This window comes from Macrotis lagotis, chromosome 1, assembly GCF_037893015.1.
Source record: "Macrotis lagotis isolate mMagLag1 chromosome 1, bilby.v1.9.chrom.fasta, whole genome shotgun sequence".
Classification (NCBI taxonomy): Eukaryota; Metazoa; Chordata; class Mammalia; order Peramelemorphia; family Peramelidae; genus Macrotis; species Macrotis lagotis.
Window position 1 is genome coordinate 122,907,102 of NC_133658.1, and position 22,403 is coordinate 122,929,504.

The 22,403-nt window shown below is 35.1% G+C and overlaps 1 protein-coding gene across 2 annotated transcripts in view; it reads left to right on the plus strand.

Annotated features, from left to right (window-relative positions):
• The window catches only part of ACTR2 (actin related protein 2), a 55,574-nt gene extending 34,169 nt beyond the window's left edge, over window positions 1-21,405 (plus strand). For both annotated transcript variants that reach the window (XM_074207352.1, XM_074207358.1), the window contains 5 exons: window positions 2,050-2,186; window positions 5,369-5,518; window positions 8,666-8,811; window positions 11,068-11,200; window positions 20,052-21,405. In XM_074207352.1, the coding sequence (XP_074063453.1) occupies window positions 2,050-2,186; window positions 5,369-5,518; window positions 8,666-8,811; window positions 11,068-11,200; window positions 20,052-20,222 (737 nt within the window). In that variant the 3' untranslated portion in view covers window positions 20,223-21,405. The remainder of the gene's footprint in view (window positions 1-2,049; window positions 2,187-5,368; window positions 5,519-8,665; window positions 8,812-11,067; window positions 11,201-20,051) is intronic.
• Window positions 21,406-22,403: the final 998 nt, after the last annotated feature.

A 22,403-nucleotide genomic window follows, 5' to 3' on the forward strand; every position in this document is an offset into this window, starting at 1 on the left:
TCAGACATTACCTAGTGATTAATAGGTATTGTGTCCAAAACATATAATAGTTTGAAGTTTTGAAGACTTAAGTAAAGGGTAGTAAATGTATTCTGATTGATTAGATTGGTTTTTGACCCATATTCATTAGTTTTTAGGATTGCATGTGCTCTCATTATCACCAGGAAATCTTGTAAAATAATAAAATTATTCTTGGGGCAGCTAGATGGTGCAATGGATAGAGCACCAGCCTTGGAGTCAGGAGGACCTGAGTTCAAATGTGACATCAGATACTTAATAATTGCCCAGCTGTGTGATCTTGGGCAACTCACTTAACCCCCATTGCCTTAAATAAGTAAAATTTAAAAAAATTATTCTCTCACAGCAGAATTATATTTTTTAAAATAGTAACAAGGTTTATTAAATGCTTATGCATAAAATACTAAAATTTGTTTTCCGAGTAATCCATAAAATCTTTTTTTCTTATATTAATTTTTCTCACCAGATGTCTAGGGAATGTAAGAGATTTTTATTTATTCACAATTCAACTCAAGTTTTTTTAATTTTGCTTTTAAGGACTATTCTAGGTACTTGTTTAATAAACATTAAGTACTAATGTATTTGATGACTTTTATTAGGCAAATATTACTCAATTTTATTAAGCACTTTAAGGTTTACAAAATGCTTTCCTAACAACTTCATAACATTGGTAGTACAACAAGTCTGTTTTTATTTTACTCAGGTGCCAATCTGTCAATGATATGTAGGATGGTTTTGGTGGGAAGATACTTCAGACAAGGATTGTTGTTAGAGGGGCAGTAAGGACCTTCACTAAGTGGTAATACAATGGAAAAGGGAAAAGAGGGTGTGGATGTGAGATTGAAGCCTAAAATCAAAAGAGAAAGTGGTTAAAGATAATCAAGTTGCAAGCTTGGGTTACTGAGGAGTGGTATTCAGAAAGAAGAGGCAATATTGATATAGAAAAGAAAAGTTCAGATTTTAGATTTATTAAGTTTGAAATGAATTATAGGGAGGGAGGGAGGAACTTTGCTGTTTATTTAGTCCACAACGGAGGAGTGGAGAGGAAGTTAACAGGTATAAGATCACAGAGAGTAAGCAGTAGAAGAGGCACCTGAATTAAAGGGCAATGATTTCACATCTGATGTTTAACCTTGGAAATAAATGATATCAGGAAGGGAGAGCACAGATAGAAAATAAGAGTCAAGAGTAGGACTTTGAGAAATAAGAGCCTGCATTATGAGGGAGAAGGGGCAAAAGAAGATTCAGAAAACCAGGACAATGTGGCATTAGGTGGGGATGGGGGGAGGGGAAGTAGAGTGGAAATGGTCAAGTAAGAGAGAATAGTCAATAAATAGTCTCAGTGCTTAGGACATTCTAGGATAAGAGTTTTGAATTTCTCACATTTCTTTAAGCCTTATTACTCTTTTTTTTTAAGCCTTATTACTCTTAACAGATTTGTCTTCAGTGCCTATTCAGATCTACCCCTACCATATATTTTTCACCAAATTTATTTCTTGAAAGTGTTGGCATAAGGTATAAGTTCCAGCCTTGACCTCAGGAAGAACTTAGCTTGAATTCTGTCTCTGAGTGCTACTGGTTATGTGATCTTGGGCAAATTACTTAAGTCTTCTGACCCTCAGTTCCACTTCTGTAAAATGGAAATAACTATAGTACTCACCTCACAAGATAGTTGTATATCTCAAATAGATATTATAAGTAAAATCCTTTGCAAAGTAAAGTGATACATACATGTTTATTATTTTCATGGATTTTTGATGCTTTATGCTTTTTTATTTGAAATTTTAGGGAAAGATTTAATTTTTCTCTTTAGTCTCGGCCATTATATACAATTTCAACCTTTTTATCCAGACTGTCCAAAAGAGAAACTATATTAAGTGAAGTTTTGTGTTGTAGATGTGAAAGGGTTTGTTTTTATAGCTTTCCAGTTGATAAATATCCTGGATAGCATTCTTTACTAATATTTAAAATTTGCTGTCTACAATTTTTCTGTTTTTTCCTTTTATTTCATATATAGTCTCTCTTTTCTAGGTTTATTGACTGGTGTTGTTGTGGACTCTGGTGATGGTGTAACTCATATATGTCCAGTATATGAAGGCTTTTCTCTTCCTCACCTTACCAGAAGACTGGATATTGCTGGGAGGGATATTACCAGGTACCTTATCAAGGTAAGCTGGAGGGAGAAAATCAAATGAAATGGTTTCTGGTTTGTCTTCATTAAAATGCACTCTGTTAAGTTTACTTTAGAACTGATCTTACTCATTTCAGAGAATATCAAAAAAAATCTCTCAACTCCAATGTATAGAAGATATAATGGAAAAGAATTCTTCTGTGTAAAGTAGCTACCCAGTAATGTTTTCCCCAGGAACTTTTAGAACAGGTAATAGGATTTACATAATCCAGATGTTTCAGTGCCTAATTATTTAAGTTCTACTCCATTTAATATTTTTTCCAGTTAGAAATCAGTTGAATATATTTAAAGGATATTTTTGCTCTCTTAAGATTCCTGTATATATTTTTTTCAATAACTGATATAATGTCTGTTCTTTATTGAATTGAACTGGGCCTTAAATGTGAGGAAGGTTATCAGTAGGAAGAGATGAGGGAAGAAAAGAATTTAAGCAGAAGTTGGCATCCTTCAAGTCAGAAGACCGAGTATTATATGAGGCAAAGAAAAAATCGAGTTCAGCTTCTGTATCAAGTCTTTGCAGAGTCCTATGAAATATGATTTAAAAGATAAGTTAACTCCAGATAATGGGAAGCATTGAATGCTAGGCTAACTAGTTTATATTTTATTTAATATGTAATGATAGGGGCGGCTAGGTGGCGCAGTGGATAAAGCACTGGCCCTGGAGTCAGGAGTACCTGGGTACAAATCCGGTCTTAGACACTTAATAATTACCTAGCTGTGTGGCCTTGGACAAGCCACTTAACCCCATTTGCCTTACAAAAAAAACCTTAAAAATATATATGTATATGTAATGATAATCCACTAAAGCTTTTTTTTCAGTATGAGTTTTGTGAAACAAGGTATACGGGAGGAAATGCACTGCTAGCATTGTAAAGGATTAGATAAAGAGCAACTAGGGGTACCAATAGTAAATGCATATGGAATTTGAAATCAGTACCCATGTTTAAGACTCTGATATACTATTAATTCTTTGTTACCTAGGGAAAGTCACAACCTCAGAGTCTCTTTCCTCATCTGTAAAATGGACTATTATTTGAAGTTATATAAAAATGACATAATAGGCTAAAAGAATGATGAGGGCTTTGACTAGGTAAGTAGAAGTAGGAATAGAAAGCATAGGATGGGATATAAGGGAATTCAGAGGTAGAATTAGGATGTTGTGGGGAGAAGGGAAATGGAGAAGTGAAACAAAAAATGACAAGTGGGTGACTGTAGGTTTTGGACAAAAGTGATGAATTCAGTTTTGGGTATGTTGAGTTTAAGATGTTCTTAGGGGATGGGGTGGAAATACCTAGCAAACAGTTGAACATGTAAAACTAGAGCAGGTCAATAGAGGTAATGGCAATGATTTATATGATAAGCCAGATTGTCAAACAAGAGAGCTGGGGTCAATCGTGATTAAAATCTCTATTTAGTGATTAGAAAAAGGAAAGACTTGAGTTGAGGTAGGACAACCAAAAATAAAGGAACATAGAAGGGAATAGAGAGTATTGGAGTAGAAAAGAGGGAAAGAGGAAAAAGTGTCACTTGCAGTAGAAAGGACTGAAGAGGGGGCAGCTAGGTGGCACAGTGGATAGAGCCCTGGCCCTAGTTTCAGGAGGACCTGAGTTCAAATCCAACCTCAGACACATAATAATTGCCTAGCTTTGTGACCTTGGGCAAGTCACTTAATCCCATTGCCTTGCAAAAACTTGAAAAGAAAGGACTGAAGATGGAGAAGAAGCCATTGGAAATTTTCAGTGACCTCGAAGAGAGAAGTTTCATTATAGTGATATAGAAGAAAGCCATATTGAAGGGGGGAACATAAGTGATAAGGCAGTGTGTATAGATACTCTTGAGTATTAATGATGTTAGAAGTTGAGATGTAAAAAGAAAAGAGAAACTGAAAGGTTGAGAAGTTAGGGGAAGGCTTATTTGGAAAAGTAGTGGTTAATTTTTGGATAGGAGAAATTAAAGCAAATCTGTAAGAAAGGGAATAATTGAGGCTGGGATGGGGAGAGTTAGATCAGAGAAACTCAAGAGTTGGTAAAGATTGGTTGAAGACATAAGATAATTGGAAATCTTCCAGATGAGAAACTTTACTCACCATTAGAATGTATAGAAAAAGACTTGCTATAAAAGCTACCAGATCCGTCTCCCATTATTTATTTATGGTTTAAATGACCATCCCTTAATTTCTGAGCTAGTATTTACTACATCCTGGTTGACTTGATTATGTTTGACCTTCCTTCTAATTCCTATATATTGACTATGAAGTCCCTGTTGTAAAGGAATTGTGATACATTTCATTTCATAGTTGAATAAAGATTGTTATTGCTAATCATGGGTGTGGGGATCTTTGGAAGATTTTCATGGCAAATATGGGGTCACAGAATGTTTTTCCCATATAAATTTTTGTTTAATGAAAGAATATCAAGTAGAAGAAAAAGCTGTATTGTATCCTTTTCATACTTTTAATACTTCAAGGGTGTGTAATTTCTTGGGGGTAATTTTTTCTTTCATTAAGACCACAACTCCTCCAACTCTTTAGTATAGATCTGTTAATAAGTCTTGGATCTGAATGAATTGTTGTGTCCAAAAGTAATTATCTGAACATCAGCTCTCTAAAGATGAGATAACTACCTTTCATAAATGTAGTTTAATATATTTCTATGAATACATGTCTTTCAAAGTCTTATTTTTGATTAAATTGTTTTCACAGAATCTTTTTTATTTCATGAACAAGTGCTATAAGAGAGAATTTTGAGTTGTGATTGAGAGCAAAGTCAAATTGAAGGGAATTGAGAAGTGAGTATGGATATGGAATATAGACTTTGAAAGTATAAATAAAGATGAGGGAAGAAGTTGCTAGTATTTAATTCATCATGTGCACATGAGGCAGCAGAACAAAAAACATGGGATTTGGAATCAGAAGAATCTCAGATTTAAATTCTGTTACTTAATGAGCCACTGAACTTTCTTGTGCCTGATTTTCAAATCAGGTCATAGGAGGATAATAATGGTGTCTCCCTCACTGAGGGATTGTCAGAATCAAATAAAGCTGTAGATAAAGCATTTTACAAACCTTAAAAACACTGTGTAAGTATTACTATTATTCTGCAGATTTAAAGATCTAAAAATAGAAATGGCGATGCTCACCTTCTCTTATTTTTGTATCAGCTGCTTCTGCTTCGAGGATATGCCTTCAACCATTCTGCTGATTTTGAAACTGTTCGCATGATTAAAGAAAAACTGTGCTATGTGGGGTACAATATTGAACAGGAGCAGAAACTAGCCCTAGAAACCACCGTATTAGTTGAATCTTATACAGTGAGTATGATATCTCTAATTTCAGAAATTTAAAGATACAGTCAATGTTTTTTCCCTTAACAACTGAGTCTGCTTAGTTAGAAGAAAGTAATACACACAGATCAATGAGCTTGCAGAACATTGAAAATAGTGGAGAATAATTGCTTTACTGAAGTCATTTCCTGCTTCAGATATTTTTGTTCTTGTGTTGAGAATTATAAATAATCATTTGAAGACTGGATTAAGTCGTATCTAAAACTTCCTTCCATTTCTTAAGATTTTATGATTATTTTTATTTTATCTTGATCCTGATTATAATACTGTACAGTATAGACTAAAACTTAAAATTCTGTATGCATTTGTTCTATCCTGCACTATCTGTCCTCCATCCTCCCCCAAATATGGGTATATAAAAGTTTGCTTAATCTAATGGATAACATTTATTTCCCTAATAAGATAATTTTTATAAGACATTAGCCATTGACCTAAGTAATAACATTTATAGTTGAATAAGATGTCTTTCTTTTCTTGACTTTGTTTAGGAAAGAAAGAATATAAAACCATATCAAATAAATAAATGTCCTATATTTAACATTGAAATACATATTGAAATCTTTTTTAAAAAATAAAATCAAAGGTGTACTTAAAAACATTCCTAGATTCCTAATCTTTTACTTAGCTTCATGATTGGAGAAAATGGAAAAGAGGTAATTGAATCCTACCAATAAAGGAACTAGAAACAGTGATGATATAGCTCTATCAAAGAGAAAAGCAAAGTATTTCATTGTTTGAGCTGTTATATAGACAAGACCTCTTCATGTTGAATATTTTTTCCCTCAGCTTTCTTAGTCTATTAAAAGCAAATTTTTGTGTTAACTCACTTGAGATATATGAGGATATTTGAAATATTTGAGCACTGGTGTCTCATTTGTGCTTTTAGAACTTAACACTTCACAAATAGACAATGAGGGGTGGTTAGGCGGTACAGTGGATAGAGCACTGGCCCTGGAGTCAGGAGGACCTGAGTTCAAATCCAACCTCAGACACTTAATAATTACCCATCTGTGTGGCCTTGGGCAAGCCATTTAACCCCATTTGCCTTGCAAAAAAAAAATAGACAGTGCAATCAATTCTACTATAATTTGAAATGTGTTCCTAAAAATCACTGCTACACAAAATTGTACATCAAAAACAGGCCTTCTTGGGACAATGGGAGTTAACAGAATAACACTCAAAACTTTGTCACAGTGAAACATTAAAAAAAAAGAAACTTAAATCACTACAACAATTTAAAACTTTAAATGCTTAAGAATTACATAGCTATTACAATAAATAGTAATGCTACTTATCTTGACAAAAGGGGGTGTCTATTTGTGTTTGAGCATATAGTTCTTGATGCATCAGAAGATGAGGAGTAAATGTGCCATTTTTCCCTTGGAAAGTACCTAAAGTTTGCTTATGGAAATGGGAAAGATTGAAGCTTGTGACTTGTTGTGAACTGGTGCTGTTTTCTGTGTTCTCACTTTTTTTTCTCTGATGAAATCTGTCCTAGAAAAACTCAATTTATTTTATCCTCATTTTTTCCAATATTGGAACACATTTATACTTTTTAAAGTGTTATAGCAAAATTGAATATATTTTTAGTTAAATCCTGATTAAAATTTGATTATTGTAGCAAACAGATGCAATAGTTTGAGATGAGTTATTTCTAACATGGGAACCAATTATAAAACAGAATCAATTGAGGAAATGCTACATATAATTAATATGTTAAAAATTTTAAGACAGCTGTGATTAAACATCATAATTAATTTTAGGATCTCATGAAGAAATTCATCAAATGCCAGCATACCAGTATGTATTTGGCTTATAATTCAGTCTACTGAACAGTGTAGTGGTAGCATAGGAGAGGCAATTTCCTTTCAGCTTTACTCATTTAAACAACTATAAAGTTGCTGTAACTCAGGTATTTGCTTTACAAAATCATGTACCTAAAAAAATTGATTTGATGCTTAAATTATTTTAAGCTTTTTTAGTAAATGTTTTAAAATTTTACATCTTTAAATGACAACCTTTTTGTTTTTATGTGATACTTATTTCCAAATATATTGCTCCATGGCAAACTATCCTCTTTTGGAAAAAAAAAAGAAATGCAATTGAAAACATATAAACTATATTTGACAGTGTTTACATTAGTTGCAATATCTCTGATTAGCTGCTAAGTCCTCCAGCTCTGAAAAGAGAGTAAGGAAGCAGATTTTTCTCAACTTTTTTCTGGAAAATTTGAATTTAATGCTCATGTTTAAAGCAAAAACTTATACTGTTAACTTAGATAAAAAGTAGTAAAAATAAACATGTAAGGGGGCTAGGTGGCGCAGTGGATCGAACACTGGCCTTGGAGTCAGGAGTACCTGAGTTAAAATCCAGCCTCAGATACTTAATAATTACCAAGCTGTGTGGCCTTGGGCAAGCCCCTTAACTCCATTGCCTTGCAAAAACTAAAAACTAAAAAATAGATAGATAGATAGATAGATAAAAATAAACAAGTAAAATGGTATAATCTGTTAGAAAAAGTCTAAGTAATCTGAAACATGTTCTGCTGCTGACTACTTAGTTTAGCCCTAACTAGTTATCTAACCCTTGGTAAGTAATAAAACCTTTGCCTCTCTTCCCTTGTCTAAACAATGAAAATTCAACTTTTTAATCATAGTTTGTGTATGTTTTCTTTAGATATTTAGAACAGTGCTCTGAGAGTCTGATCTATCTCTATACTTTTACACAGATTGTTCTCCCATAACTCAAGAAGCTCTCTTTTGCTTAGCTGTGACTCCCCAAACAGGAGAGGAGAAGCTCTTTCAGGCGGGAACTGTTTCCTTTTTGTCTTTGCATCCTCAATGCTTAGCACATTTCCTGATCCATAGTAAGAGCTTATTATGCTTATTGAATGACCTGCATTTTATAAATGCTTATAGAAAGGCTTATAGAAATTTCTATGACTTGCCCACACATTTAGTGGTAGAGCCTATACTTGAATTTGTCCATTTTTATTTCTACTAAAACACATGGCCTCTTCTCTAGTTGTATGCTTTGTAGTAATGGAAATCCAGTTCTACTTTTGGGCACTCTGGTCATGAATTTTTAAATTGTACCTGTGTTTTCTTATTTTAGCTCCCAGATGGCCGAATTATTAAAGTTGGTGGAGAGAGGTTTGAAGCACCTGAAGCTTTATTTCAACCTCATTTGATCAATGTGGAAGGAGTGGGTGTTGCTGAATTGCTTTTTAACACAATTCAGGCAGCGGATATTGACACCAGGTAGGTTAGGATGATTCATGCTTTCATGCAAATACAAACTTGTTGAATTGGGTATATTGTAAATAGTGGTTGAGCTGTCGATTAATTAGCAAGAGTTAGTGTTTTTAAGTACAGCAGTAAACTTCAAACATAAAAATAGACCCCATTGTAGTGGGTTAAAAGCCACTTTTTAAAGCATAGACTAGTTGATCATAATTTAAGGAATCTGCCCAGTGAGTCATTTTGGTAATGTAACTGTGGAGCAGGAGATAATAATGAGTATAAATTAAAACAGAACATTTATTTTAGTCTGGGTCTTGGCAAACAGCAAACCAAGTAGAAGACTGTCAGGTAACCCTCTGTTGACACTTTCTAATTATGAGAAATATTTTTGGCAGGGACATTTTAATCTCAGTTGATATAATAATTTCTATTAAATCCCAAATGACTCATTTTTGTTCATGGAATGTGAGTAAGGGTGGAAGGGACCTCAGAGACCATCTCATCCAACCTCTACTTTTAAAAAAATAAATGAACTTAAAACACACCAATGTCAATCTCTTATGTAGAGCTTGTTTTTCATTTTTGGTGTAGAAAAAAATCAGTATGTGACTTGAAAAATTATCCTGCTCGGGGCAGCTAGGTGGCGCAGTGGACAGAGCACCAGCCCTGGAGTCAGGAGTACTGGAGTTCAAATCCAATCTCAGACACTTAATAATTACCTAGCTGTGTGACCTTGGCAAGTCACTTAACCTCATTGCCTTAAAAAAAAAGTAAAAAAAATTATCCTGCTGTTATTCTTTTTACCTTTTCTATATTTTTAGAAAATACTTATATAATACTTCTCTTTTTTGCAATCCTATCCTTAGCTTACTTCTAACCCCTCCCCTCCCTGTACCTCCCTATTTGAAAAAAAGATACTCAAAACTCATGTAACGAATATGCATAGTTAAAATAAATCCCCACAAAAGCCATGTCTGAAAACATATCTTATTTGCATTTTGAGTTCATTTGATTCCTCAGGAGGTGGGTTGCATACTTCATTGCTCCTGAAATTTTCAACCCTTTATAGATGAAGAAATTGAGTCCAGTGGCTGGTATTTGGATTTTTGTATTTTTAGCATCTTTAGTAAGCCAAGCATAATTTAAGTCTTCTTACCCAAAGGGGGTTTTACATTTGAAAGCAATATAACTTTCATCATACATACAAAAACATACCTAAACATTTGGATGCATTTAATTCTCAATTTGTCTGATTCAGAGTATCCAACTCATATCAGAGTAATGGGCCACAAAAGTACACAATTTTGGCATCTGCACATAAGGCTTGTTGTCCACTTGCAGCCCTGGTCATTTTCTATTAAGATCTGTGACTAGTGTGTTTTTCCATGCAATGGTCATGAAAAAGGAGGCATTGCAGGATTATCTAAGTGAAAGTACATTAGAAGCAGCAACAGGAATAAATAAGGTCAAAGGAGCATGGATAGCTGCAGAGGAGAGAGCATGGACGTGGAGACAGTCCTTACTGTTTTGTACAGGGTGCTGGACCCTAGATTCAACTCTACTGTTTATTAATTGGGGTGTCCATGGGATAGAAGTCCACCCCTTTCACACAAAGATGGAGGTACAGATCCCAAACTTCTACAAGTAACACTCAGCTTGAGTGGGGTTGACAATGTCCAGGTCTCAGGCTTCTAAACTATATGCATTGATTTCAGTGTCAGTAGAATGGAGAGAAAGTAGGACAAGAAACACTTTACATCCTGTCACCATCCAGTCACTATTGACTGAAAAATGGAATACAGGAGTCAGAAAACCTAGGTTTGAGTTCTGGCTTTTGTTGGTGACTGTGTGACCTTTGGGCAAAAGCACTTCCCAGCAGTTTCCTTATCTGTGAAAAGATGGGATCAACTGATGACCTCTACAGGCCCTTCTAGCTTTAAATTGTATGACTTCAGGCAAGTCTTTGGACCTCTCAAGGCCTCAATCAAAGAAGGGGATCTGAATATAGGTAGCCTAAGCTCAAAGTAGCGTATGATACTCTCTCCATGAGAATATCAGATAAATCATTCACTTTGCAGGACTCTAATCCAAAACTAAGGCATTTTTTTTTGAGAGCACTGAACTAGTGACAAGAAACCTGAATTTTAGTGCCTCTCTTATCATACTTTTAATAAATCACTTTGCTTTTTTTCCTTCCCTCTCCATCCATAAATTGAGGGGTTTGGAGGAATGGGTGATTTCTAAAGTCTATAAAACCTGATTTTTCTTCTTTAGATCTGAATTTTATAAACACATTGTGCTTTCTGGAGGATCTACTATGTACCCTGGGCTCCCATCTCGTTTGGAACGTGAACTGAAACAACTTTACCTAGAACGAGTTTTAAAGGGAGATGTGGAAAAACTTTCGGTAAGTAATAAGCAAACTGCAGTGGCTGCAGAGCAGGAATCCTGACTGCCACTAGAGGGAGCCAGCAGCTCACCTTTTGTGGGAGATCCAGTCAGAATGTCTTGAAGAAGGAGGGGTGACTTTTTCCTTGCATCTTCTGACCTAAGAGTGACCAGACAGGACCAGTTCTCCAGCTGAAATGACTAATTATTGATTTCTTTGCTCTGCTTCCTATATTCATTTAGCAATAAGCTCCCAATTCTATGTATTACACATTGGTAGAGAGTCCTTTCCAACCTTTATTATATCATATCAAACAACATAGTGTTAAATGTGTATATTTTGTTTTTATACCTGCTCCATTTCTGACTTGTTGATTATCTCTTCTCATTGAGCAAACCCTCCAACCTCATTTAAACTTGCATATCCTAAAACCAGCTCAGTATCTTTCCCAAAAAAACCCTCCCCCTGACCCAGCATTTCTGATGCAGCTGGATGACTCTGGGGATAGATTTCAGGGTTTTAGAGTCAGGAATAACAGGTTTCAACTTTGACCTCAGATGTTTACTAGCTGTATGACTCTGGAAAAGTCATTTAACTTATCTTTGTTTCATTTTTCTGAACTGTAAAATGAGGATAACAGTTGGATTGTTGTGAGGATCAAATGAGGTCATATTTGTAAGAATAGTACAGTGCTTGCACATAGTAAGGGCTATATAAATGTTTATTTCCTTCCCCTTCTCTCTCTCCCCCTTCCTCTCCCGCTCTGCCAGTTGATGACATCCTTCACCCAATCAACAGACTTGAAAATCATGAGTCATTTTTGACTCTTCCCTCCTCCCCCTTGTTCCCTAAACCCAGTTGTCAAGTCCTGTCGAGTTTCTTTCCATCAGGTTGCTCACATCTTACTCTTTTCCACTAATACCACTGTAAATTAGGCCTTCATTCTTAGTTTGCAGTAACTTTATTTCCAGTTTTCTGACCTCTAATCTCATTCCCTTAGAATTCATCATAGCTTCTAAAGAGTCTGATTATAATTCCACAGCAGAAAGCTACCTCTTTTAATTCATTGTCTACTGAATAAAAACCAAATTCCTTAGCCTGGCATTTTAATCTGTCTACAGTCTGATTTGGCATTGTTTTGTGACCTTTATCTAGTCCCCTTGTACCCTGTGTTCCAACCCAGCTGGACAACATGATTTCCTCTGACACTTTCAACACTTGTCTGTAATTTTGTTCTCATTTTTCTTTATTCTGTTCTCCTGTCCTCTATGACTGTTTGTTAATATTCTATTGTCTTCTCTAATTTCCCCTTGATCAAATTTTAATGTTTTCTCTACTTTTAAAACATTTTGCTCACATCTCTCTTAGTTACTCTCATCTATTTTGTACTTTAGTCATTTGTAGTTTTTGTGGTTGAATTTAAGCTGTCTTTAAGGACAAAAAAATGTATTTTATTTCTATATCTTCCCTAGTGCCAGGGATAGCACCTTACACATAACAGACATTTAATGTTTAAATGAAAGAAAGGAACAAGTAATCATGAAGCACCTACAATATGTCAGATATTGTATGAGTGTTTTACAGATATTTTTCCATTTGATTCTCACAGCAACCCTAGGAAGTAAGAGCTGCTATTATCCCTGCTTTCCAGTTGAGGAAACTGAGGCATGGAAAGGTGAAGTGACTTAATCAAGATCACCCAGTTAGTAAGTGTCCAAGCTGGATTTGAATTCAGGTCTTCCTGACTCCCAGCCATCTAGCTGACATACATAAAAATTATTTCTAAGGTTCTTTATAGCTCTTAGTAAAGATTCCTTGTAATTAGGAGATATAGTATGTTTAAGATCAGCAAGCAAGAGTATGGAACAGGCTAAATCATTATTGATTAGAGAAATGCAAATTAAAATATGTCTGTGGTACTACTTCACATGTCTCAGATTGGCCAATATGACTAGAAAGGAAAATGATCAGTATTGGAGGGGATGTAGGAAAACTGGCACCCTAATGCCTTGAGGGTAAAGTTGTGAACTGATCCAACCTTTCTGGAGAGCAATTTGGAATTATACCCAAAGGGCAATAAAACTATATACCCTTTGATCCAGCAATACCACTACTGGATCTGTATCCTGAAGAAATCATGAAAAAAGGGTAAAATTCCCTCATGTACCAAAATATTCATAGCAGCTCTTTTTTGTAGTGTCAAAGAATTAGAACTTGAGAGGATGCCCATCAGTTGTGGAATGGCTAATAAAATAGTGGTTTCTGTATGTGATAGAACATACATAATTTCTTCAAGAAATTATAGAGGGGGGTGGCTAGGTGGCGTAGTGGATAAAAGCACCGGCCCTGGAGTCAGGAGTACCTGAGTTCAAATCCGAGCTCAGACACTTAATAATTACCTAGCTGTGTGGCCTTGGGTAAGCCACTTAACCCCATTTGCCTTGCAAAATCCAGAGAGAGAAATTATATGGGATGGGATTTCAGATAAATCTGAAAAGATTAACATGAATTGATGCTAAGTAAAATGAACAGAGCCAGAAGAACATTATACACATTAACAACAATATGGATTGATGATCAACTATGGTGCACATGGTCATTTCAGCAGTAAAATAATCAGACAATTTTTAAAAGGCTTGTGATGGAAAATCCCATCCATATCCAGAGAAAGAACTTTGGAGTTTAAATGAAGACCACAGCTTATTATCTTCACTTTTTATAAATTGTCTTATGTATTATGTCATTTTTTTCTCCCTTTTATTCCATTTGGATCTGATTATTCTCTCACAGCATGTTCTCTATCACTCTATATTTAGCTTGGTTATAAAATATGGAGCCTATATCAGATTGCTTTTAGGGGGAGAGGGGAGGGAAGGAAAGAAGGGAGAAAAATTGTAAAACTCAAAACCTAAAAATTACCATTGCATGTAGTTGGAAAAACAAATAAAATATTAAATTTTTTATTTTAAAAGAGAGTATGGGGGTGGCTAGGTGGCTCAGTGGATAGAGCACTGGCCCTGGAGTCAGGAGTGCCTGGGTTCAAATCTGCCCTCAGACACTTAATAATTACCTAGCTGTGTGGCTTTGGGCAAGTCACTTAACCCCATTTGCCCTGCAAAAAAAAAACGAAGAAGAGAGAGTATGGAGCAGGGATTTTTAACCAAGGGTTCATGACATTGTTTTTGAGATATGTTTGAGCCAATGTAATTGGCTTCCTATGTAGTTGCATGTATTGTATTTATACACTTTTCAAAAAACATTTTGAGAAAAGGGGGGGGTCTATAGATTTCTTCACACTTCCAGTGGAGTCCATTAAAAAAAAAACAGTAAACAGTAAGAACTCCTAATATAAAGAACACATAAGGACAATCTTAAGAATGTTCCTATCCTTTAGAAGATATAGGCATCAGAGTAAACCAGAAATGGAATAGTTAAAAAGGTATGAGGAGAGAGCCAATGAGGTTCAGTCACTGACAGCATAGAAGTCCAGGAAACAGAATCCCACAAAAGTGAGATTGGGCTGCTGTGTTAAATACTGCAGTGAAGTTAAAAAGAATGAGAAATTTAAAAAAGATAGTGAAATCATTCCCATGCCATAGTCTCTACTGCACATGTAGCACTTCATTACATATTATTTGTTTTCCAGTTATTTGGCAATTTTTCTTTCCCCAACTGGATAGGAGTAATAAAGATCTTTGAGGCCATCTTTTCCAATTCCCATTTTATCTTTCATAGCTCCTAGCATAGAAGCTATGATTCTTATTTATTTCTTGAACTGGAAAAAATTAATTAAAGATATAATTTTAGGAGATTACTTAGTTTAAACTGCGTATTCTAGAAACCCAGTTCTTTTTGTAGTCTAGCTTTATATATCAACTGTTAACTTTGAATCAAATGTTAACCCTGGAAAAACTTCCATTAAGATGGCTACATGGACAAAAACTGTAGTAACACCACCAAAGAGTGCACTGAAAAATAGATCTAGCAGGTGTCTGTCACTTCTGTCATTTGTCTCCCTGGTTCCACAGAATAAGAAGCATTGAAGAATGAGCAAGGATGTACCTGCTGCCCTCAGGCAGGTCTCCATTGGCTTATCAGGTGCATTTTCCAATTCTTTGAGTATTTCAGATGGTACTTCCCTGAGAGAGCTAAATACTCTTTTTATTTCTATACTTACCTTTTACATTCCAAGTTACCCAGTTTTGTTCTCATTCCATTTCTAGAATCATTCTTTGCAGAGAAAATAATAAGTAGGAGTTTAGCAACTGTGCCTTCTCTTCCCTGTGAGTTATTCTTTTTATCCCTTTCTCCAGCATAACTTTAGAAACTAGTTTTGTTAATCTTAGTTTTTCTCGTTTTCAATTCATTCTCATCTATTCTTAGTAAATTATGCTTTGCTTTTGAATTTATCCTCCATAGCCTGTCTCTTGATCTGTCTTTTTTGATAGCCATATTAAGACTCTTTGGACAATACCCTCTTTTGCTCATCCAGGTTTGTTTTCTTTTTCTCTATGTCTTTAGGATTTCATTATTGAGCCCTTCCTGGATTGACTGCCTGTAGAATTTTAGCCATAGGATCCTATTTATTCTTTTTCTAAATTCTTGTGAAATCTTTCTCCCCAAATCTAGGGTATGTAGTAGGCTGTACTTACTCTAGACTTCTTTGCTTTGCTTTGTTTTGTTCTTTTAGGTTTTTGCAAGGCAATGGGGTTAATTGGCTTGCCCAAGGCCACACAGCTGGGTAATTATTAAGTGTCTGAGGCCGGATTTGAACTCAGGTACTCCTGATTCCAGGGCCAGTGCTCTATTCACTGCGCCACCTAGCCGCCCCTTACTCTAGACTTCTATTGCGCATTTCAAGATGATATGGGCATTACCTTCTCCCCAAGGTAAAGATAGATAGAAGAGAGAAAGAGAGAGGTGTGATAGTGGATCTAATTGTAGACTTGGAGTCAGAATTTGATTACTAGTTTTGATTCCTTCTTTTGATACTTATTAGCTGTGGACATCAGTCTTAGTTTCCTTATCTTATATTGGCAGTGATAACTGTAGTACTTACCTCACTAGTAAAGATCAAATTAGATAATATGTATAAAGCATTTTGAAAACCCTGAAGTATAGTTGTAATTCTTTGTACCCTAGAAACAAGTTCCTCCTTGTGTGTGAGAACTAAGATCCAGAATAACTTTTTCCTTGTTAGTTCCTTCAATTGGAAGGATGAAATTATCATTAAAACATACCAGGAAAGGACTTGCTATTCTGCATTTGGCAGAGCTCTAGTAACTGTCCACATAATTCAAGTTCTGTGTCGCTACTATATCATTTTTCTGTGCTAAGCTTATAACCTGTTTCCTAAACTCCACATTCCCTTTTCTGCCCATTTATCTTGTAGTATACTCCAAAGACAAAATTGCTTTCATTTCTCTTTCTAGTAATCTTCATCCAAATGTTCCTTATTATGTTTCTTCCTTCTGGTTCCTGGATTTCTGTACTTCAATAAATTCAAAATTCAGTGTTGTTCCCTATTTGCCTCTCACATCTCCTTAACCCATCTGAGGAATATGCTTGCTTAATGAACTTTATCTGGAAGGGGGAAGCTAGCTATTCAAGCTGTCTAAAGAGAAATAAAGTCTAAATAGCCATTTTTTGAATAATGTCTTAATAAATTGTTCTTTATTCATATAAAGTAAGCCTAATTACTCCTTGACTTTCATTTTGTTGAGGAGCAGGGTGAAAAGAGTATGTCCATGTAGAAACATACCAATCAAATATGAAATAAATAGAAAAGAATTTAAGAGAGTAAGCTTAGAGTTCTTAATTTTTTGTTGTTGTTGTTGTCTTGAACCCCTTTAGCATTCTGGCGAAGCCTATTGAGCCCTTCTCAAAATAATGTTTTAAATGCATAAAATATATAGAATTACAAAGAAAAGCTAATTATATTGGGAAAGTTATCAATATTTCAAACAAACAAGGAGATTATGGAGATCCCAAGATTAAGAACTCCTGACCTAGGAGTAAGAAAGTAGATAGAAAGGTAGAAAGTGGTGTTTGAGCTGAGTTTTGAAGGAAAGGAATAGAATCCTGAAAGGATAAGATGAGAAAGGTGAGCATTTTAGGCAAAATATGTGAAGAACAATGAGAAAGTCAGTTTGGTTAGAAAGGGAGTATTGGTATATAGTAAAGCCAGAAAGGTAGATGTTGCAATTATTCCTTTATGTCCACTAATATGATCCACCTTTGAATTGGTTCAGATTTCTTAGTTACTCAGCATGCATTTTATGAGGGGAAGACAGCATAGATACATCACTGTCTTTCATAGCTAATATTTACATAGCCTCACCTAAACACTTAAAGAAATTACCTTATTTGACCCTTATTACGCTTCTTCAAGGTAAATATATGCTGTTATTAGCTCCTTTTAACAGTCGAGGAAACCGAGGCAAACAAGTGGCTTGTCCTGGGTCACACAGCCAATAAGTATCTGGGGTCAAATTAGAGCTCAAGTCTTCCAAACTCCTGAGACAGCTAGGTGGTATGGTACAATGGATAGTGTCAGGTCTGGAGTCAGACTTTGTTGTTGTCTGATCCTGGACAAATCACTTGACCTTATTTGTCCCTGTTTCTTAATCTATAAAATGAACTGGAGAAGGAAATGGCAAACCACTCTAATGTCTTTGCCAAGAAACCCCAAATAGGATCAACAGAGAGTTGGGCACAACTAAAATAACTGAATTTTCCTAACCTCAGACCCAGCAGTCTGTCCATTGTGCCACTTCCCTGCCCCACCATGAAACATTTATGGAACCTATAAGAAATAAATACAAAGTAGTTAGGGAAGCTACTGAAAAGGCAATATCCAGTCCCCATTGGGTAAATAGTAAACAAATATGAATAATAATAGATTGTAAATAATCACTTCCGAGTTATAAAGAAGTACTAATTAAATCAATTTTGAGATTCCACTAAATAAATTTTGACAAAATTCCCCTAGTCACAAGATTATGTTTGTTATTTTTGAAGGAACTACAGACTGGTAAACTTTTTGTAGAGAAGAAATCTGGTATTATAAAATGAAAATTTCCAAAGTAGCTAATATCATTTGACTTTGAAAATATCTGAAGAAAGCATACATATCCAGCATTTGAATAATGGCTGATTGAGCAGTTCTATATTAAAGCAATTAATGCAGTACTATAAGGAAATTTCAAATTAAACTGAGATATATTAACAAATTTGAAAAGTTGTGAAGCAAGTGAAGAAAGAATATAAATGCCAATTAAGACTATAAAATATATTCTAAAATATAGATAAAATGAAAGGGAAAGTAAAATAATAAAGATAAATATATGTTAATTGGGTTTTTGTTTTTTAAATTATTTTAATCCTGACTTTGACTCTGAGTCTCTGTATTTCCAAGTGCCTTGCTTATTAGATGCTGACTCTGCCTTACTCTCTGCTGACTTCAGGGAGATCTCTTTTGGCAAATTGTTTAGATTAAATTAAGTATTTGGAATATTGTTCAACATTTTTCTTTCCTTTTTTGTCTATCTACCCTATCGAATTAAGAATCACTATATGTATGACAAAATGAATAATTTTAAAAGGTATTAAGTTGATTTGTTTTCCTCTTTCCTTCTTACTAGTTATAAGAAATAGTCATCTTTCTATCTAAATGCCGATTGTAACTACACCCATTTTATTTTAGCTAGTGTTTGCATTTTTCAATTATTTCATTGGTTTTTAAAATTTGAGTTTAAAAGAATAATAATAGCCAGCATTTATACAGTGCTTATTATGTGCCAGACTCTGTTCTAAGAAGCACTTTACAAATTATTCTCTCTTTTGATCTTCACCACAACCCTGGGACCTAGATGTGTTCTTTTATTATCCCCATTTTACAGATAAGGAAAATGAGGCAGACAGTAGTGAAGTGACTTGTTCAGGATCACACAGCTGGTAGGTTAACTATCTGAAATATGTGTGACACCAGGTCCAGCACAATGTCCACTGCACCACTGCTTGAAGCCACAGTTTGCTTTATAGTAGCCCAATTTTTAAAACCATATTTCTTATTTCTTTAAGAATATTTTATTTCAGGGGCAGCTAGGTGGTGCAGTGGATAGAGCACTTGTCCTGGAGTCAGGAGTACCTGAGTTCAAATCCGATCTCAGACACTTAATAATTACCTAGCTGTGTGGCCTTGGGCAAGCCACTTAACCCCATTACCTTGCAAAAAACCTAAAAAAACCCCATAAATAATAATAAAAAAAGAATATTTTATTTCAGTTTGATTCTATAGAAAGTAGAGTTTGGATCTTTTTAAAAATCAGAGAGGTCAGACGTGGCACAGTGGATAGAACACCGGCCCTGGAGTCAGAAGGACCTGAGTTCAAATCCAACCTGGGGCACTTAATAATTTCCTAGTTTTGTGGCTTTGGACAAGTCAATGGATAAAGCACCAGCCTTGGAGTCAGGAGTACCTGGGTTCAAAACCGGTCTCAGACACTTAATAATTACCTAGCTGTGTGGCCTTGGGCAAGCCACTTAACCCCATTGCCTTGCAAAAAAAAAAAGAGAGGCCAATTAGTTCATCTTAACCATGTACAAGCCTCACTAATAGTGGACACTGACAAGTGGTCTTATCTTTGAAGACCCCTAATGTGAAGGAAGCCTACTCTGCTGCTTTATTTTTAATAGACATTTAATTTTTTTTAATTGCATTGTATTGGATAAAATTTCTTTAAGAGTACTTAAAGACGGCCATTGCTACCCTTTCAAATCTTCTCTTCAGACTAGCTATTACTTGTTCATTTAGATGACAAATTGCCCACAATTTATGATTGTCATTTTATTTCTCTCCCCATTTCAGAAATTTAAGATCCGCATTGAGGATCCACCTCGCCGAAAGCACATGGTGTTTCTGGGTGGTGCAGTTCTAGCAGACATCATGAAGGACAAAGACAACTTTTGGATGACCAGACAAGAATATCAGGAAAAGGGTGTTCGTGTGTTGGAGAAACTTGGTGTGACTGTTCGATAAACTCAAAGCTTGTTCCCATCATATCTTTAAAGCTTTCCTTCCCCCCCCCCCCTTTTATTGCCAATCTTGAACTCATTCAGCTACATGACATGGAAAAGGCCTCTCTGTGCTCTTTGACTTGAAAGGTCAGGTTTTGTTCTGATTTCTCTGGGAAGCTTTGTTAAATATTGGTTAATGTGGCTAAATTTGACTTATTTAATTTGACCACTTCCCTACAAACAAAACATATGAGCTATGGGGCCTGTCTGTTGCATTGTTCCTTCTTTGTAGGCATTTGGATAATTCCTGTAGGCTTTTTATTTTCAGTTTACTGCTATAATGCTGCTAGCTTTTGTCTTTTAGCACACCAGGTGGTTTGCCTTTTTTTGCATAAGAAAAACTTTTACAGCAGCTTTTATATCCCATTACTTTGTGGGGGAAGTTACCTTTTCACCCTTTGTAACCTTTCTTCCATAGTGTGGAGCTTTAAGCTATCTCTGCTACTACTATAAATACCTTAAAGCCTTCCATGTTAATATCTTGAGGAAATAATCTGGTTGTGAACTAAGATGTTAAAGTTCTCCCCTTTTCCCCCTTCCTCTATGGGTTAATGGGGATGTGGGGGTGGAAATTGAATTGAGAAGTATTGTATTTTGATTTTTGAGCTGTATATCTTCCGTGAATATATAAGGTGAACTTTATTTACATTACTTTTATTTTGTAGGTTTTCTATTTTAATTTTGGTATACATTTCCATATGATACAGAAAAAGCAAGGGTAGAGTAATATCTAATTCATATGGTTTAACCCTAGCTTTAAAAAAATTTTTAAAAACCACCAAAACCATCAACATCTTGGGACTGGTTCTCTAGATTTTCTCAGTTGAAAGATGCTTTTAGTAATTCTAAGTTCAAAGAAAAGTATTACTTAAAAAAAAATTGAATTGTAAATTGATAATTTTTTAAAACTGCTTTTGTTTACTTTTAAACTACTTATGTTAAAATTTTGCAGTGGCAGTAAACTGGTGCCAAGTACCATTCTTAAAAAGTGGAGATTTCCTGTAACTGACCAGTGCTGATTTAAATAAAACAAGCAGATAATAATTGCTAGCAGTAATTAAGAAAAGACACCTCTACTTGTTGAATTAAAAAATAATAGGGTTATGGGACTTGTTGCCAGTTGATAAATACTCATTCACAAGTCATTTTTGCTTGTCTTGATTTGATAATGGGAAGGGGGCAGGGTAAAATTTAGTTGTTTGAAATGTTGTTTGCAAAAGAAAAAATTAAGATTAAGAATCTATTGAAAAAAGTAATTGTAGCTGCTAACTAACATCCATTTTTTAATTCTTGAAAGAAGAGCTGCTGTTTTATGTAACTGCATAGCAGGCTTCTGCGTAGGCTACATGATCTATATAAAACTAAACAGTGGTTATTAGTATTTATTGGAAATCTCAAATAATATGCAGTTGAAATTCTTTCCAAATCTGTTACTTTATCCAAGTAGCAAGAAATGGTATCACTAAGTAAAAAATGAGCCTTATTCCAGAAGTGAAATTCATTCACTAATTGTGATGTCTAAAGAGAAGAGATAAAGGGACCTGGACCTATGATTCCATTGTATGGAAAACTCTTAGATGAGGATCCTCCCTCTACCTGTGGCAACTTAGTACAGTTGCTTAGGGTACTGTTTAGTGACTTCCCCACAGAGTCACACAGATGTATCAGAGAGGTAGGACCTGAACTCTTAGACTTTCTTGGCTTTATGGCTATATGTCACACTGCTTCTCATTTCTAGAAAAAGTCCGTCCCCCCCCCTTTTGGACTGAATAAAATCAGAAAAATTGACTTAGTCCTATATTTATGAAAACTTAAGCTGAGCCTTTTATTTAAATGAAACAAGTACAAAGAAAGAGGTTAGTTATGCAGCTGACATTTTGATAATGGTGATTCAATTATGTTTACCCATAATTTGGGAAAATGCAAACTTGTAGGCATAATGGATGTGCTTTTCAGTACCTTCACATATAACAATATGTAATAAATTTTAGTGGTAACACTATGAAGTATTTTGGATTCTTGAAGTCTTGCAAATAGACTTCATTAGGGTGGGATACACATATAAATAGGGCACTCTCTTGAGCACTGACCATGTCAGAGGATCCACATTTAGGAGAAGTACTGGTTGCTGTTTTCAACATCG